This window comes from Apiospora phragmitis (assembly GCF_038363925.1).
Source record: "Apiospora phragmitis strain CBS 135458 chromosome Unknown utg000010l:1.0-9815664.0:1.0-9183399.0, whole genome shotgun sequence".
NCBI lineage: Eukaryota > Fungi > Ascomycota > Sordariomycetes > Amphisphaeriales > Apiosporaceae > Apiospora > Apiospora phragmitis.
Genome location: NW_027117409.1, coordinates 6636053 through 6655240, shown reverse-complemented (window position 1 = coordinate 6655240; position 19188 = coordinate 6636053). Strand labels below are relative to the sequence as shown.

At 52.0% G+C, this 19188-nt stretch overlaps 4 protein-coding genes across 4 annotated transcripts; 1 reads left to right on the top strand and 3 right to left on the bottom strand.

Annotated features, from left to right (window-relative positions):
- Window positions 1-387: 387 nt before the first annotated feature.
- PG994_011786 (small nuclear ribonucleoprotein B and B') lies at window positions 388-1303 on the top strand (the record flags this gene model as incomplete). The annotated part of the gene is made up of 4 exons (XM_066863195.1): window positions 388-411; window positions 584-655; window positions 716-1113; window positions 1168-1303. 4 exons carry the CDS (start codon window positions 388-390, stop codon window positions 1301-1303), a joined length of 630 nt encoding a protein of 209 aa, XP_066712305.1.
- A 1454-nt stretch (window positions 1304-2757) lies between these two features.
- On the bottom strand, window positions 2758-6818 carry PG994_011785 (pyruvate carboxylase; the record flags this gene model as incomplete). Its single annotated transcript, XM_066863194.1, has 8 exons — window positions 2758-3051; window positions 3108-4117; window positions 4170-4304; window positions 4455-5265; window positions 5286-6164; window positions 6232-6293; window positions 6366-6485; window positions 6551-6818. 8 exons carry the CDS (start codon window positions 6816-6818, stop codon window positions 2758-2760), a joined length of 3579 nt encoding a protein of 1192 aa, XP_066712304.1.
- A 5193-nt stretch (window positions 6819-12011) lies between these two features.
- On the bottom strand, window positions 12012-12846 carry PG994_011784 (uncharacterized protein; the record flags this gene model as incomplete). Its single annotated transcript, XM_066863193.1, has 3 exons — window positions 12012-12273; window positions 12359-12431; window positions 12774-12846. The coding sequence occupies 3 exons, from the start codon at window positions 12844-12846 to the stop codon at window positions 12012-12014; spliced, it is 408 nt and encodes a 135-aa protein (XP_066712303.1).
- An 894-nt stretch (window positions 12847-13740) lies between these two features.
- PG994_011783 (clathrin heavy chain) lies at window positions 13741-18977 on the bottom strand (the record flags this gene model as incomplete). The annotated part of the gene is made up of 6 exons (XM_066863192.1): window positions 13741-14100; window positions 14150-14650; window positions 14688-15008; window positions 15055-18387; window positions 18447-18818; window positions 18891-18977. 6 exons carry the CDS (start codon window positions 18975-18977, stop codon window positions 13741-13743), a joined length of 4974 nt encoding a protein of 1657 aa, XP_066712302.1.
- Window positions 18978-19188: the final 211 nt, after the last annotated feature.

The window sequence follows — 19188 nt, the reverse complement described above, 5'->3', positions numbered from 1 at the left end:
TGTGGCTCAAAAAAGTGGCTTTGCTGATCTGGAGCAGCAATTGTTAACCTAGGTTAAAGCGGTGGGCGACGAGCTATAGCCACTAAGCTCAGAAAGGTTAGCCTACTTAGGAGCTTCTAGCTAGAGCTTTGAGCAAGGACCTGGCCAATTGCAAGCGGACCCTTTTTCAGCCTTGCTTGCTTGGATCTTAACTCGTCGTGTGCCTGGCCTTGCCTTGTCCCAATATTTTATCTCGGTCTCTTCATACCAACCAAAGTCGCGATCTCTCAAATTGCCTGCCAACGCAGTCCGAGATCGATCTCGCAGAAGTCAAGTACGGCTTCGCAAAATACACATCCCAGTTTTTTGAAAAGCTAGAGAAGTCCCCCGGGGCAACTCGTCGCAAACATGTCGAACAAACAGGGCAAGATGGTGAGCTGCTCCCCTCCACCGCTTCAAGGCTTCGACGTTGACATCACAGGCTGACCAGACATGTTATTATAGGCCGGTTACGTACGTACCCTCTCGCAGGATCGGATTCGCGTCTGACAACGCGTCTTTTTGCAACCCGTACCCTTCAATCGAGACTGACAACTGCTTGCAGATCAACTACCGGATGAGAGTCACGTTGATGGACGGCCGCCAAATGACTGGACAGATGCTTGCTTTCGATAAGGTACCTCTTCCTCAACTCCGAACAGCGCTTGCCTAGCAAAACCACTGACTGATCTCTCAGCACATGAACCTTGTCCTTGCCGACACCGAAGAGTTTCGACGCGTAAAGCGAAAGCAGAACAAGCCCCCAGCCCCTGGCGCATCCGGCTCAGCAACACAGACCATTGAGTCAGAAGAGAAGCGCACACTTGGTCTTACCATTGTGCGAGGTGCCCAGATTGTCTCGTTGTCGGTCGAGTCTGCACCCCCCGCCGATCCTAGCACACGTCTCGGAAAGACCGCTGCCACCAGTCTTCCTACCGCTCTTACTTCAGGCCCAGGTGTAGCACGTCCGGCTGGCCGAGGTGCTCCCCCTACATCTCTCGCAGGACCTGCCGCCGGCGTTGGTGGTGCTGCGCCTGCATTTCCTCCTCAGTTCCCTGGTGCTCCCGGCTTTGGTCCGGGCAGAGGTGGTCGTGAGTCCTCCCCGCTCCCGCTAGTACCCCTTTTTGACACATAACTAACAACGCACAGCTCCGGCTCCTGGCTTCCCCTCCTGGCGGCTTCCCACCCGCAGGATTCCCCCCCGAATACTGGCTTCCAGCCACCACCTGGCTTCCCTGGTGCGGGCGCTCCCCCGCCAGGTTTCAACCCCCCTGGACGACGATGAGTCATCTAATGCGGGAAGTTGGCTACCTCAAAGAGTTGGATTGGTCCTGTAATGATGGACAAAACAGATACCACCGGCGTTTATATTGCAGGTACGAAGAAAAGTGTATCGAGCTGCATCATCAATGCGCCACCCGCATGCTGGGATTAGTTCTCAGTCTACCAAATGAATGAAATGATATCACAACATGCCTTGACGTTCCATCTGCCCACTGTTGCTCTTGTAATAGAATGGTTTATACGCATATGTAGCTTGCAACATATCCGAACCCTCTGGTGTTCATTGTATGGAGGGTATGTGTCGGATATACTGAATTACCAAGATACCAGCCCAATAGTCACGACCGCGTACAATGATATAAAGCGAGATTTCGTAGGCTAACCTAATAATCCTATTAAAAACTACTGTTGGAAATTTGTTCTTTCCTTGTTCCTGCAGAGCTGAAATCCTTTCTTGGGTATCTTTCGAATTGATATTGTTTGGGTGTAACAGTTTGGCTGTGGCTTAATATCGACCGACCCCTAAAGGCAATGCCAAGCAAGCAAGAGCTACTTCACAAATCACCCCTAGATACGAAACACTTTTGACGAACAGGGATGGCGCTCCCAGTACTGATCTGGGCTGTTCTCAGAGGCTTCGATCAGCAATATGCAAGCTTGCAGCTGGAGAGCCCTGGATTACCAAGACAATATTTGGGACGTCTCTTGTTTGACATGCTATATCACACCGGCACGGCGAAAAGTATATTGCGCTGAAATAGTAGTTCTTTTTATCTATGAAGAGAACCTCGAGTCTATAGCTGCTATGGGGAGCGGTATGCAGAGGAAGGATGGATGCGGCAGGAAGAATAGGTGAGATGTGACAAGGTGCCATTAAATAAACATGGGGGCTGGTTGTAGTTATCGATTCAAAAGTGTGCATGTAATATGATCATAATGAAGTTACGATATGAATAGACGGAATTCGATTGTGTAGTTATTCATTTTGTATACATATTACTTACCTAGGATTGCGGCCATTGAAATCTAAGCACCAGTCAACACCTTACCTACCTATCTTCTCCGCCGAACCATAAGACCAGTCAGAACCCGTTTTTGCGATCTTATCTAGGAGACAATTGGCAGTTGCGTCTGGTATGCTTCTAAAAATACAAAATACCTCTTAATTGGAACCACAGCCGAAAGAAAGAAAGAAAAAAGCTACAAGGTTCTGGGCAAATGAAGACGAACAGTACTGTGCAGTATAAAGCTAGGACTAGGTGATATACGATGAGCAGTAGCTCTAGTGGGACGAGGTCTGCTGTGTTTATACATAAGATCACTGCCGGGTAGCATGAAATAGTCACGGGCTATTATTGCATTGATTGGCCTGCAGTAATATCGACTTTTCTTGTTCATGACATAGGCTAGTTAGTAATAAGTATGAAATCAAAGGGCATAATTCATCAAAACACCTCAAGCCTTCGTGATCTTGCACACAAGGTCACTGCCATCCACGCTGTCACCCTCCTTGACCTCCAAACCACTGACCTTGCCGTTGTGGGGGGCGGAGATGACCATCTCCATCTTCATTGCGCTCAAGATAGCAATCGGATCTCCCTTGCACACATCAGAGCCCTCCTTAACGCGGAGCTCAACCAGAACACCAGCCATGGGGGCACCAACATGGCTGGTGTCGGTTGGGTCTGCCTTGGGCCGAGTAATGTTTTCGACACTGGCCTTGTTGTCCGTAATGGAAGCTTGACGAACCTAAAGAGTATATGAGCATCTAATCGACATATTACTAAAATCATGGAATAACTTACTTCACCGTTGACCTCGTAGAAAACTTCCCGTTGGCCGTTGCTCTCCGACAATGGACCGACAGCGAGGAGCTTGAGAATTAGGGTTTTGCCCTTCTCGAGTTCGACATGGAACTCCTCGCCAATCTTGGGGGCAGTGAGGAAATACTTGGTGGGCAGAACGGAGAGATCGCCATACTTCTGGATGAATTTCTTGTAGTCGTCGAAAACCTTGGGGTACATGATGTAAGAGGCAAGGTCGCACTCGGTGACAGGACCCCATTTTTGGGCAAGCTCGGTGCGGACCTTCTTGAAGTCGATGGGTTCGAGGTACATCCCAGGACGCTTGTCAAACTTGCGGCGGTTGCGAAGAGCCTTGGACCGAAGAGGTTCGGGGAATCCGCCGTAGGGTTGGCCCATCATGCCTTCCAAGAATTCGAGGACGGAACCGGGGAAGTCCAGTTGATCAGCACGGTCGATGACATCTTGGGCAGATAGCTTGTTGGAAACCATGAATTGGGCAAGGTCTCCAACGACCTTGGAAGTAGGTGTAACCTTAACAATATCGCCCAAGAGGTCATTGGCATGCTCGTAGGCCTTCTTGGTCTCAGCCCACTGCGAGCCAAGTCCAAGTTGTTGAGCCTGGAACATCATGTTGGTGAGTTGACCGCCAGGGATTTCGTGCTCGTAGACCTCTGGGTCAGGGCCAGCAAGATGTGCCTCAAATGGTGAGTAGAGAAGGCGAAGCTGAGCCCAGTAGGCGTCGAGAGTTCGAACATGGGCGGGGTTGAGGCCAGATTCGAAGCCGCTACCCTCGAGAGATGAAATGATGGCATTGATACTGGGCTGAGAAGTCATACCACTCAGACTATCTGTAGCCGCATCCACAGCATCGGCGCCAGCATGAGCACAGGCAACCATAGAGGCCACACCGGTTCCAGCAGAGTCGTGAGTGTGGACATGGATAGGGAGATCTGGGTACTTCTTGCGAAGGGAGCCAACGAGGAGAGTGGCGGCATGAGGTTTGAGGACACCTAATTAGTAGTTAGCCAACATAACTCCCGAGCAAGATCAAGCAATACAGACCGGCCATGTCTTTGAGACCAAGGACATCGATATCCATGTTGACGAGCTTCTCGGCGAGGCCCATGTAGTAATCGAGATTGTACTTCTTCTTGGGGTTCAGCATATCCCCGCTTATACAAATAGTAGCCTCCAAAACTATTTGACTTAATGTTAGTTCTGCTCTTTCAAGAGATAAATCACGTGCCTTGAGATGGAATGTAAATGAAGCAACACCATAATGAGCCGCATACATAACTCTCCCGAGATGCATTGGAAAGGGGGGAATGAACTCAGAAAAATGCTTACCTCCTCCAGCTTTTCTGACAGCTTTAGCTCCGACCTCAATCTGGTCAACGTCGTTGAGAGCATCGAATACCCGGAAGATATCGACACCATTATCCTTGGCTTGCTTGACAAAGTGATCGATGGCGTTGTCGGGCAGCGAGGCGTATGCAACACCGTTGGCTCCACGGAGCAGCATTTGGAAGGGGATGTTGGGTACGAGCTTTCGCATCTTTCGAAGTCGGTCCCAAGGATCTTCGTAGAGGAAGCGCATGGCGACATCAAAGGTGGCGCCACCCCAGCACTCCAGGCTGTACAGGTTTGACAGAGCATGGCTGGTCTCCTTGGCAATGCCGAGCAGATCAACAGTTCGCACACGAGTAGCCAGAAGCGACTGGTGAGCATCGCGCCAGGTGGTATCCATCAGTAGGGTGCCCTTGTAGTCGCGCACAGCCTTGGCAAACGCCTTGGGCCCTTGCTCCAGGATAATGTTTCGCCAACCCTTCTGGCAGGGCTGCGAGACATCGAGCTTGGAACCGTCGTCGTTGAAAAGCTCAGGGATGATAATATCACTCTTGAGCTTGGGCTCGCCGACTTGACCCTTGATGCTGCTTCCATTGACGGCAAGGTCGCCGAGGTATGCCAGCAGCTTCTGGGCTCTGTTCTGGCTGCCAATGAGATCAAACAGTTGCGGGGTATCGTCGATGAAAGTGGTCCAGCAGTTGCCGTCAATGAAGGTAGGATGGGTAAGCAAAGAGGCGAGGAAGGGAATGTTGGTCTTGACTCCACGGATACGGAACTCAACGAGAGCTCGCAATATCTTCCGGCGCGCGATCTCGTAGGTAGAACCCAAACATGTGCACTTGACCAACATCGAGTCGTAGTAGGGGTGATGACAGCACCAGCAAAGCCATTGCCACCATCAAGGCGGACACCATTACCGCCAGCAGATCTGTAGACTTCAATCTTTCCGGTGTCAGGCTGGAACTGCTTCGCGGGGTCTTCCGTTGTGATTCGGCATTGGATTGCGAAACCCCGTGTGGAGATTCTGTCTTGGGTCAGTCCAAGTTGTTGGAGTGTGGCGCCAGCGGCAATCTGGATCTGAGCGGCAACGATATCGATACCAGTGATCTCCTCAGTGATTGTGTGCTCAACCTGAATACGAGGGTTGATCTCAATGAAGTAGTAGCGGTTTTGCTGGTCGACCAAGAATTCAGCCGTACCGGCATTTCGGTAGTTGACTGACTTGGCCAGCTTGACAGCATCGTTCAGGATGGCATCCCGGGTTGTAGCCGGAAGGTCCTTGGCCGGTGCAATCTCGACGACTTTTTGGTGGCGACGTTGAACCGAGCAGTCACGCTCGAACAGATGCACGATGTTTCCATGGTTATCACCGAGAAGCTGGACCTCGATGTGCTTGGGCTTGTCCAAGAAACGTTCGACGAAGACAGTGCCATTGCCGAAGGCAGACTTTGCCTCGGATGTAGCTCTCTCGAACGATTCCTTCAGACTTGCTTGTTCTCGCACCACTCGCATTCCACGACCACCACCGCCGAAAGCGGCCTTGATGATGATGGGGAAACCATATTCATCTGTGAAACCCTTAACTTCCTCGAAAGTAGCAACTGCACCATCGGTACCCGGGACAACGGGAACATTGGCCCTGATAGCCAGTGTTCGTGCCGAAACCTTGTCGCCGAGGGAGTCAATGACATCGGGAGAAGGTCCGACGAACTGTAGAACGCAAGCGAGCCAATCAGTAGTGCCCAGCCAGATAAAGGTAGGGTTTCTCCAAGCTTACAATCAGACCGTTTTTCTCGACATTGCGGGCAAATTCGGCGTTCTCGGACAAGAAACCATAACCTCGGATCCAAAGTTAGCAGCGTACCACAAAAAAAAGAGCAAATATTGCCTAGGTAAATGCAGTCCGCTTACCCGGGTGAATCATTTGAGCACCATGCTCCAGAGCGATCTTGATGATTTCGTCGCCGGCCAGATAAGCACCGACCGGGGTGTACTGTCCGCGTTTGCCAATGACGTAGGCTTCGTCGGCCTCTGTGTGGAAGACAACAATTAGCGCCGTGCGGTTGGCATGCTAATGGTATGGCAGCAATACTTACTTTGCCGATGCATGCTCAGCCTGTCTTCATAACTGAAGACTGCAATTGTGTGAAGGGATAGCTCGTGGGCTGTTCGGAAGATACGAATGGGGATTTCGCCACGGTTGGCCACCAGGAGCTTCTTCAGCTGCATGATGGAGCTGTTGGCACGAATGTGGTGTACCGTTTGGGCTTCCTTGGGTGCCATGCCCTCCTCGAAGACATCCTCGTCGACGGCCGCTTCAGGACCGGCCGCCTTTAAGCCCTTGAGGTCCGGGTGGTCCGCCATCTTGTCTCCCAAAGATTTGATTTGGATGAGGCTGGAGGAGGATAGCGAGCGAACAACTTAGGGAAGAAGAAGTCAGAAGGCGAAGCCCGAAGAGGATAGAGAGCCTTAAACAGACAGGCCCTACGAAGTGACTTGAGTGGAGAAAGGAATAGGTAGGCGAGTAGAGGATGAAATACCTAAGATGTCGTCGTGTTGTTGAGGTCTCAACGGCCAGCCGTAGGGTTTGTTGTTGGTGGGGGTGTGTCAGTCAGAGCGTCTCGAGCTCGTTGGTTGGTAGCTGACGTTATGCGATTTATGTCGAGATGAATGGCTGAACACTAGCTAGTCAGAGTGTGTGTAGCTGCTTCACCAAGGAGGGGAGGAACGTGGGGTCACGCAAGTCCTTCTTGTCTTCCTCAAGGTGGTGGTGCTGTCTCACCAAGACAGAGGGCAATTTCTTCTTTCCTAGGATGGAACGGAAGGAAGCGTCTTCTCTTATCTTGTGGGACTATTACGCAAGAAAGACCCGAGTTGAATGGTTAGAGCAAGAGAAGAACGAACGAAGGATAGCTTTGGGGAGGGGGGAAGGGGATCTTATAATCTTTAACAGCTAGGGCGATACTAGTCACATCGAGTAGAGAGGTAGAATCACCCTCCTCTCCGCCGCCGCCCTTCTTCTCTGCACAATCCATGATACAGTACAGACGGATGGACCCATTTGATCCATGTAGGCACGTAGGGACCCTGGTTCCCACCTGATAAATCCTGACTATACATCCATCTCCTACCACCTACCCTATCTACATGATAACCTACATACCAAGGTTACTTACATACACAACCAAACATAGCAAATGTGAGGCATGCGCGTGGCAATGCATGGGGGCATGGGGGATGGCCGGTGGGACTTGCTTCCTGAGCTCCCTCTCTAGCTGGCCCTTTCCACCCCTGCTTGACACAGTTGCGCAAACATTCAAGGAAACATGCCGCATCTGGTGTCTCTATCGTCGTCTTGAAATAGCAACTTCCAACGATGAATTTGTTTCTTCCCCGTGACGGACAGCTCCACCGCTATATATGGCTGCTTCAGGATTGCCCCTCCTAACGGTCGGTACACGGTCTTAGGTACCTACATGGCTACATACGAAAAACACGTGGAAATGACTGCTTCCAACATCTGATTTTTGAACAACGGAGAGCGAGGAGGCAATGGGCAGAGTCTTTGCAGATAGCATCGGTACACGTATCTACTCGGAGAATTGACTTCAGGATTCAATATATCTTTGGCTAGGCACATAGCCTAGTCGTACTAGATTTGATGAGGGATTATAGCCCTTACCTTAACCTCGAGCTGTCTGTTCTGTCAAGAGCTATGCCTGCAAACCCTGTCCAAGCTCCAAGATGGCGGGGTTTCACAACTCTAGACCTGCCTTATCTGGCTCTCTCATTGCTCAATTCTTGCTGTGGTGGGTCCCGGGCCTGAGTATGCTTTGGCGGGGTTGACCCCTCGCTCACCAGCTTGCAACGCAACAGGAACGACCACAGCATAAGCATAGTCGGTCACTATATTACTCCATAACTCCAGCCTTTCTGACTCCCCTGGCATCTCGACCGCCCCTGCTGGAAATTATTCTGTCTGTCATTTTCGGGATTCTGCTCGGAGAATCGGAGAGAAACACAGTTGAGAAACTCTATTTCGTCACGGAGGTCTTGGCTGGGCACCACATCACGGACAGTGCGTAACTCCGTCCCTCCAGAGTCCAGAGTCCAGACTACCTGGCAAGCTGGCTAGCTGGTCTCTTCGACGTTGCCTAAAACTGCATTCGCTTCTGCAGTCGCGTCATGCTGCACCTAGTGGTGCTACTAGAGAGGCAGGCAATAAGAATAAATTGGGGAATCTACCAGTCCCTTGGTATCCGCGATTGACTTTGCCGTCTATTCTCCAGCCAATCAGCCGAGGTGTTGATAAACGTTGTGGTTGCTTTTATGTCTCAGTGACGAGACTCTATTATGTGCAACTAATCCCACACCTCCGCTTCGGACGGCCTAGTTCACTAGACTCGGTCTACTTATGCTTGCTATGGACTGTCCAATGGTAGGTAACTCATCGAATCCATCTACCTCGCCCGTGGAGGGGTCGAGCAGAAGTCGAGTCGCTCGCTCCGCTGCGCAACACTGCAACTTGACTAGTAGACACAGCGAGCAACAAGGATTCGGCATGGATTTGCATCATTTTCCTCTGCTCTGCCATACTGCTCTACTACATACGGCAAGGACCCATCACCTGGGACCGAGACGCAAAACCTTTGATAGGGGGTCGACTTTTAGGTATTCAGCCGAGGAAACACAAGCCAGTGGCAGCCAAGACGAAGTTGTTAAACAAGCCAAGAGCCAGCCCTCGGCATAGCTAATTTTCTTGGCGGGCGATCGTGTTCCTGGTCGACGAAGCAGATACCTTTCGATACTACATACCTGGCTACCGACCTACAGTACGTACCTCAAAACCAGGGATATGCGCTTAACAAAAAAAAAGAATCTCAACCTTGACTCATCCGTGGTCACCAGGTCCATAGCCTTCTACATGGCCGTATTATTCGACCCTGTATCCGCGGATAACAAGCGAGCGATGCCGTAGCCATGGGACTGTTTCGGTAGTGGACAGAACGGATCAGAAAACGGATCAAGGATTCGCTTGTCGATCTTACATGGCTTTCCTCTCCGGCGGTATACGTATCAAATCGATGCAAGCTCGTTCAGCCCGTCCCTTACCATGTTACCTTATTGGCACTTCCTTTGTCAGTATCAGGCTGTCAGTTACCTCATGCGTACAGTACCTCACCTCCACTGCCGATGGCCGCTTGATGGGTAAAACACAACAGTGGGGGGTTTCTATGTGCTCCGGGCGTCGTTTGTTTCTATCAATGCCTGTTTCTGCGCTATTTAAAAACCTTCGTCCTGATGGATCCATCTCAGTGGCATCGACAAGCTAGGAACAGGCCTGCTTCATCATTCGAGCGGCTCGAAACTCGCATCTAACCTTGGCAAGCCGCGGCGTACCCTCTGCCAAGCACCATCCAATGCATCGAGCCGCGCCCGCTCCTATCTTGCACAGCTGAGCGAATATGGACAACATGTCAACAACGTACGCACACCTTGTGTAAAAACTTTCTGCTCGCCCATCTGACCACCCACCGCTTCGCCCCTGTGTGCCTCCTCTCAACTATATCGTATATAGATGGTTCGATGGTGGTGACTTTGTTCACGGAGCATCAACCCTCGAGACCGACGATGTTTAGGCCCGACTTCGGGGCTCGGGCGGCGGAACCAGTCTAGTAAGGCTGATGAGGAAAGTACTGTGTAAGTGAGCAACGCCGGCCACGGCTCAAGGCAAGTTCCGATCATGGAGTTTTTCTCACCACAATGACAACCATCGGTCTCCGAGCCGGCGCTCAAACACGTAAAAGATACCAACCAATACTGGACTGGCTTGCAAAGACGCAACGTCGATGCGCTGATGACATTGCGCACATCCGTCCAGCCCGGCTACGCAGATCCCTACCTGAGAATTAACCAGATTGGATGCATATCTAGATATGCATCTGCATGATGACCACCAACCCAGATGGGCTATAGCCTATAGGCACTCATCCCACGCCTAGCCAAGCAACATCGGGCATGCGGAAGGCGGGTAGGGCCTTCCCAACCTGCACTCTTAGCTCGGCAGCCCAGAAGTAAAAATCCAAATTCCGTCTGGTCGCTGGTTGGTTTCCTTCGCCTTGCAGAGCAAGCCTTCCAAATTAGTACGTATCTACATGTATGAGCCCGAAGCACACCCACACATGTGTGTATGCGAGAGGCGTTGGCTGTCAAGCCAAGAAAAGCTCTCCTCGAGGCAAGATAAAGACTGCCACTAATCTGCCGGAGGTGGGTAGGAACGCACGCTCGATAGTCTTGGCCTTTTCTACCCAGACATATGCCGCCAAGGCTGGTCAGTTGCTACTTTGGCCGACACACGACTCGCTCCTCGGTGATTTCAACGTTGCTATTCCATGCCCGACCAACAACATACATGGCCAAGAGGCCACCGTGTCTTATCTGTCCACCACAAGTGCCGTGGAGTCTGCCGGAAGAAAGTATATTCAATGAAACAAAAAGCAGACCCAGTAAGTGCAACAGGAGATGAGGGTTGGTCTCTCCCCTCCCATGCCTCCTCATGTCTTCCAATTAGCTGCTACTGTTTTCGGAGGACGGACTCATGATATCTTCCCCGGGCTCCATCTTCTATTCGTCTCATGCATCAATACTACTGTAACTCAACTACCTACTTCAATTATTTGAACCCCCTGTCCCGCGGGCTACAAATTCCTGATGAAGACACTGATGGACATGAGATGCGCATACATCTTTCCAGGATGATATGCGCCCAAAGATCTATCTTACTTCATTTCACCTTTTTGGCCGGAGGCCGAGATAAAGGAGTGGGGGTGCTTTCTCTTGGATGTCCTCGAAACGTCAGTGCGGCGGAATTGTCCATACCTCCTATACTGCACCATGGAGAGCAGGAGCCAGTCTACAAGGTATAGCCAAATAGCTCACAGGCCGCGCCGAGAAATCACTCACTGTAAGCGAGCTACAAGCTACGAATACGAAACAGCCCTGAACAGCTTCGTTCCTGAGACTGCGGCACCATCGTGGGGAGGCTCCAGATAATGACCGAGGAGCAGGACTTGGCTACATATTTTTGGACAAGCCGGCCTTCTCAGATCCACGAATGAGGTTGTCGACAGCTCGTTCTTGAGACGTTTCCCCAGATAGCCTCGAGGTGCGCGATATTCGCCTCCGTCGGGGACAAAGACCTCGATTGGTAAGATACTTGATGCGAAGACCCATTACCATTCCTCGGCAGAGAGAAACAGACGGGTTTCCAACTAGGAAGGAACTTATTGATGTCGCTCATAGAACAGTGATGTACAGGACCACAAAGTCGTCCGCCCCGGTGACCATAGTCTATCTTCCTCGGCACCCTGCAGCTCTATATCATGTGCGGCCTCCCATCTTGGGAGGGGTTGACAACAACATTATGAGGGGAATTGCCTCCTTTTTCGGTCGTCATCATCACATCGCCTGGTTTGTTAACCTTCGCCCATTGATAGCCCATTGCCCTTTTGTGTCTTGAATAGAGCGCACACGGTTCTTCCTGCCAGATCGGCTCGTCTATTTCGAGACGGCATCCTTGACCTTATCACCAACGGCAGCGACCTTGGCCTTGGCCTCCTCTACGGCGCCCTGGGCTTGGGCCTTCTCCTTGCCGCCCCAGTTGTGCCATGAGAGGTAGCGGTATCCTTGGGTAAGCTGGGAGCCCTCGTTGATGAAATGGCACGCGAAGAGGAGGTAGTTCTTGGGCGAGACGGCGAGGGAGTAGCGCATGAAGGTCGCCGAGTAGACGCAGAGAGCGGCGGTCATCTGGCCGGAGATCCTGGAGGTAGCACGTTAGAAGGAAGCGCAAAGTCGGGATCATAGGCGCGCGAGCAACAGCTCTCGTCAGATCAGGTGGTGCTTACAGGTCGGGGGACTTCTGTGTGTCCATGACGGCGGCGACGGGGATACCGAAGTTAGACACCGGACCCCAGAAATCTGTTGCGCACAGTTGTTAGTAATCGACCAAAATTAACCGTAAGTTGGCTCTAGGCATGTTGAATATGGTCGTATAATATCACACGACGGGGCTGCGATCCGGGGCTCCGGTTACGGCTCGCCAGCAAAAACGGCAAGAAGGCGCAACACGATAGCTTGTGATTGCTGTGCCTTAGTCACAAGAGCCTTCGCATGCTTGCGTTGCACATCAATGCAGACCGAATATTATTGCAGAACCGCACCGTCTCCGGTCGTGTAGTGTCGTCACCGTCGGACTTAAACCTAGCCAAGACCGAATACGAAGGGATATATAGGTAGACAGGTGGTGGTTTGAGTACGTACGGGTCGAGCAGAAGTAGCTCACGGTCGGGTTGGACCGGATCTTGGCATTGACGGCTTTGAAGAAGGCGGCCATTGTGAATTGCGAGGGGTGAGGACGGGTCGAAGTCGAGTTCGTCGTGGACAAGAATTGGCGGGAGGTTAATTGAAAAGCTGCGGCACGATCTTTCTTCAATTGAATTTCCCCAACTAATGGCACCGTTTGCTCCGATCCTGGCTGGTCGGGTCTTGGCTTTGCGCGCTTCCAATCCTTCCAACGGCAAAATTTTGGGGGCCCGACTTTCCAGATTGAGTCACGTGTCGTCGTAATCCCTTCTCACCTCAGCATCCAATCCAAATGGTGCGTCAAGATAGCATTTAAAGCATCAATTGATTATGTAATACTTGATCCAGGTCATGGGTTTGAAATACAAACTTCCGTGTGAAAGCAACGATGCTACAGCGAAGGTTTATCGTATGCGCCGTGGTTGGATGACTGGCCGACTGGACCCCCCCACAAGACAGACGCCCTGGTAGACCTTCTTCACGACTCACAACGCCGTAGACAAGTTCAAGAGATAATTCAACGACAAATAGATGACTCCTTATCTTACTATCATACAGCCCTGCTGCTACTTAAGCGCAGGTTGAGTCTCGAAACTGTAAAAATGTCTCACGATATGGGGTAATAGGGGGCCTGAAGATATTCCCAAAAACCCTCCCCTGCCTGACGGTAGATGGGAACAACGTCTTTCCCCCTGGCGTGTCCTATCCACCGTCTAGCTTATATCCCCAACGTCTCAAGAAAGCACTTTTCTTTATTGCGCGTACTTCCATCCATAATTATAGCATGGCCTTTGTCCGTGCTGTAGCCCCCCAACAGGCGTCGAGTTCATGTATGGCGGCGGCGGTGATGACCTGGCTTGAGGATACAGCGGCTTCAAGTGCCCTTGTGCGGGCATGCCTATCACTGGTACTAAAGGCGCCGGTGCTAACTAAAACCCGTAGGCTGAGACGTAAAGCCGTTGGTCTGTCCGAACATGGCAGGAGATGCGCGGCCACCGGCAGCGCCACCAGGACCGGCCGTGATCATGAGCCGGCCACCACCAAGAATCGGGGCTTCGCTCTCGTCCTTCTCTTGTGCCTTATCCTTGGCCTTTCGGGCCTCACTGTCGGCTTTCAGGGTGGCAATCTCCTTGGTCTGTTGGCAGAGCATGTTGATCATGTACGGCATGGCGAAGTCCGTGAGGCCATGACGCCACGATAGCTCCAAAACGAGATCGGGACGGATGAGGTCATAGCAGGCGTAAAGCATGCCCACGTAGCACTCCTTGCTGCCAATGTCGACAAACTGTGGTTATGTTAGCAGGGCCCAGCCAAGGGAGAATAGTGCGACTTACGTATCGGAGGAGCTCCTCGACTACCTCGGACTTGCCAGAAATGGCAGCGGTCTCAATGGCATCCTTGAAAAGCTTGTCTTGCTTCGAGAGAGCAATCGACTTCTCCCATCTCTTCGTCTTGCGGTAGATGTTGGAGGCAATTTGACGGAAGAAGACGAGGTCATGCTTCTCAAGACGTGAAGCCAGGTCCGTGGCATCGTAGTTGTCATAGTTCTCGACCGAGTCTCTCAAGGTCTTGTAGTCCTCCTCCTCAATCAACAGGTCGTTGATAGCGTCGTTGACTGTACGCTTGTTCTGAGTCTGCACGTTCAGAAGGAAAGGCTTGATCAACGGCAGGTTGTCCGACTTCTGGAACATCTTCACCACGCGGTTGACATCAATACGGGGAGTCAAGGCCTGGAGGAGATCAGTGATGAGCGACGGGTGCTGCTCCAGGTAAAAGTTGATGGCGCGGTAATAGATCTCCAGATTGGCAACCTTCACCACGATATCCTTGAATTGCTGGTGCTCCCCAAGAGTTTTCGGCGCGCTCCATGACGGCCAAAGCTGCATTGTCGAACTCATCATAATGGTAGTAGCAGAAGACCAATTCTGGCCACAGGTTGGCTTCTTCGCAGGCACGGATGAGCTTGGGGAGGTTCATTCGGCTCCAGAAGAGCTTGATATGCTCCATGAGCCTCTCGGGGTGATACTGGGAAAGAGCAATGCCAAGTTCTGTGAACATGCCCATGTGGGCACGCTCGAGGCCAAGACCTTGCTCGAGCAGGTCGATGAGCTCATCAAAGTAGCCTTCGTGTTCGTACTGCTTGACGAGGGTTTGCAGCTGTTCGGCATCCACAATAAGGTTGAGTCCGCAAATCTTCGCAAGGCGAAATTCCCTTTTTGTTGACGCAAGCCCCGTGTACCTCGCGCCAGACTCTGATGTTGTTGGCCTTGCGTGCGCATTCTACAGCAGCCTGGTAATCCTCGAGGTGAACGAGGGTAGTGGCGAGTTTAGCCCAGTTGGAGATGCTGGTGTAGAAGATCTTGGCCGCTTGGTGGAAGCCCTCGTTCGATGCCTTGTCACCAGATTCTTCGATGTTAGCAACGTTAGTACCTCGAAGGAAATCCTCGAGCTCGCCAAGCTGGTCAAGCCTGGCAAAGCAGAAGGCCAACGCAGTATCGATGGGAGGCTCTCTCATCGTTTTGCGAGCCATGCGCAAGAATTTGACCAAGTCCTCATCCTTGCCAGCGTGAGTAGCAACCTCGATGACCTCCTCGTAATTGCGAGGATCACCGGCCTTGATGTATGACTCGATGGCATCAGTGACCCGCAGGCCATCCAGCTGTGCCTTACCAACTTTGCTCCACACCTCAGGCAAGTCAACGTCTTCGGCAAAAGCACTGGCACGGTCAATGCTGACAACGTGTTCCACGAGGACGGCTGCAGCTGCGGTTGGGTTGCCAGCCTTCTTGTAAATCTCAAAAGCCTCTTCATGGAGGCCGACGTTGATGCAGAGCTGGGCGCACTCCTCGGGATCATAGGCATCGAGACGCTGGATGTAATCAGCGACTCTGCCCTTGTCAGCACGAGCGGCAGTCAATATGAGCAGGTTCTGCAGACTTGGGTTGTCGTTGAAAGGCGAAGGCTCAAGCATGATCTTCTCCAGAAGCTCGATGAGCTCGGACGGGAGGTCGGCTGCCAAGAAAGCAGCGACAGCCTCCGATACCTTGGCCGGGTCAGTGCACTCAGGCACGGCAGTAGCCACGACCTGGTCGATCACTGAACGGCGGTGTATGTTGTTTTCACTAAGAACAAACATCCATAGTTCGCGATCACTTCGCTCAAGCAGGTATCGTGCTTGGGCTCGGTACATCGAGTTCTCATTGGTAATGTTAACCAGTTCCAGATCGTTCTGGCCCTTCTGGTAGGCAATGTATGCCAAGTTCGGGTCTCGCTTCTCGCAGTACTTGCCCACGCCGAGAGTGTCATACTGGTCGTTCTCCTTCAAGAACTTCTCGGGGTTGTTGTTCGAGTCGATGTAGATCTTCGCGAGAGCATTGAAAACAGCCTGTTGTTGGTTGCCAGCAGCCAGGGTAGCTTCGAGGAACGGAAGCAACAGCTTGAGTCGGTTGCGGGTTTCAACCTCGGACACCAGAGCATCGATAGGGATGGCGGTTGGGTCAACAGAGTTCAGAAGTCCCTTGATGACTGACTCATCGCAATCAACGTCCAAAAGACCGCCAATGACCTGGGGCGTTCTACCGGGGTTGACGCGTTGGACGTATGTCTCAATCGACTGGAATTGTTGATTCTGGTACAGGTAGAGTACCAAATCATGAACGAAGTCGAAGCGGTCGCACACAATAATCAAGGGAAGTTGTTCGGGCAGGCGAGCTTCCTTCAGGAAGTTCTTGACCTTCTCGGGATTGTAATGTTGGCTGTCGCGGCAGATCCTCTCGACCTCGCCAGCTTGACCCATCTTAGTGGCAGCCTCGATGTACTTGAAGTGAACGTCAGGATCTTCCGACATGTTAACGACACTACCAAGATAGTAGAACAAGCCTTCGAAGGTCTTGTATTTCTCAAAAAGATCGATCAAGTGAGTGGGACCCAAAAGATCCGAGTACTTTGTTGCAATCTGAACCACAGACTGAAGGTTTTGGCGGATGTTTTGCTTCATCATGGCGTCTAGGCAATCAAGAGACTGCTCAACAGACATTTGGCCGAAGAAGTTAACCAGCCAGTCAATACTGAAGTTCGGCGTGCCCGCAATGTTGACAATGACGTGCTTCACGGCAGCCGGGTCCTCGTAAAGTTCCAACGCCTTTTGGAGAAGGCCTTGTTGCTCACAGAGTGAAGCAATTCTGGCCTTGTCGAATTGAGTGAACATCTGGTTGCTCAAGATAGCATCTGCGACCTGGGGAGCCTGGGCCAGGTTCATCTCCAGGAGTCTCGTTTGGAGGTGTCCCTGGTCGGGCCTATTATCCTTGAGGACGTCGAGCAAGAAAGCGGTTGCCTGTTGGATCATGCCCTGAGCCTGGAAGACATCGACAACGCGCTCAATATCCACCAGGGAACCACCCTCGTTGTTGGCTAGAGAGCTGGCAAACTCGGCACCCTTCTCAGAGTTGACGCGGACAATATGGTTGAGTAGACTGATCCAGTCAGGCTGGTATCCGGTCTGACTGACATAGGGCAGGATCTTCTCAAACTGGCCAGTCTCGGCGAATGCGGCGACAACCTTATGGGGGGCATTGCCCTTCAAGTATACTGCCAGGGCCATGTTAACGTCGTGGGGTCTAATCTGGTCACCAAGCTTCTCCGAGAAATCCAGCTTGCCCTCCTTGAGCCACTTCTCCAGGAGATGCTTGCGGCCCTGTTGAAGCACAGGAACAGCGAGTTCCAATGTCTCGAACTCGTTGAGAGGGGTGGTTTTGTCGAGCAGCATTCCAAAGTACTGGAGGATGTACGACATCTTTCCGGGCTCCTGGGGGAGGGCCTTGAAGCGGTTGATCGTGTCAGGTGTACGGAGGAAGCCTCGTGGCGAATTCGCGGCAACCTTGGCGGCACCCGCGTAATCGCCTCGCTGGAACAGCGAATCGAACTGTTGAGCGTAGAGCTGATCAGCGCCAGGAAGACCAGCCCTAGAGGCCATCTTGATTGCCATCTCAGTATTAGCGGGATTTTGCAAAAGATACTGGACCATGTTGTTCTCGTCAACAGCAACCGCCAGGACCTGGCCCTTCCGGTTGATGCCAACAATACCGGCCGATTCGGAGTCGGAGCAAGTGGTGAAGATGGTTTCGCTCGAGATACGGTTCATGAAGATGGTAGCGCCAGTTTCAAGATCATAGAGATGGATGAAACCATACTTGGTGACCATGTAGATAACGCCGTACTTCTGGGAGACTTGCATGGCGACCGGGAAATCGTTTGTAGCCTCGGGTGGGAAGTAAATGTCGACGGCCTTCTTTTGGAAAGCAGGGTTCGCGTCGGGCTTGTCGATCTCGACGATATGGAGCTTGGCACCCGTAGCAGTCCGGACAGCAAAGGTGAAGACCTTGGTATCGGCAGGCGCACCCTCAAGTCGAACAGTGCCGAAGCTGACGGCATGACCCTCGATGGCCTGGCTGATGCCGCGATCCTTGGAGTAAAGCTGGAGACTACCAACGACGCGACCTTGCTGTTGCGAGATACCAACAACCGCCATCCACTTGCCGTCGCTATTAATCCGGTAGTTAATGATTTGGCAGCCCTAGCAAGCTTGGTTAGCACAAGATCCAGGGCATTGATCAGTGGATTTGGTGCCCGTACGTTCATATTGGCATTCCGCTTAAAGACCTCCACAGGGGCTGCTTGGGTAGCATCGTAGATGTCCCAGTGGAAAACGGCAGTGTCTGTTACCAAGCCGAGCGTTGATTCGCTGATCCACTTCCAGAAGACGACATCTTCGTTCATGGTCGCTGACTTCAACTTTTGCTTCTTCTCCAGGTCGAAGATCTGCAGCGTTCTTGACTGTGCACGCAAGGCGATGATCTGCTTGGTCCAGTGCATGATGGCACTGTCGGCCTTGATAGGGCGCCGCGTGACATTGTTGCCCTGCTTGAGATCGACGATGACGACTTCGGGTTGTGCTGCCTCGTTCTTCTTCTCTCGTATGCAAATAAAGTGGTCGGACTCTAATGTCTGTCGTCGGGCAGTGTCAGCAAAGAGATCCTAGGGCGAGATGTGCTAGTGAAAGGTGAATGGGCCACGTACGCAAGAATTGAAGCTTATGCTGGTCGTATCGACACCGACTGTGTTGAGCATCAACAGCTCCGTGAACTTAATGGGAAGAGGCGCCATGGTTGCTGTTTACATGGAAAGCTGCTATGTGTGGTCGAATTGGGCCGATCGCAAGAGGATCTGAGGACACCTTGACGGGTTGGCGAGCTCGATGGCAGCTGCGCAGTCGTGTTTTCGAGGTCGTAGTATTCGCGTTCCACTGGGGAAGAAATGATCGGATTAGGCGCAGAAAAAGGTAAAGAGAACCCCAGGGACCGTGGTGATTATGTAG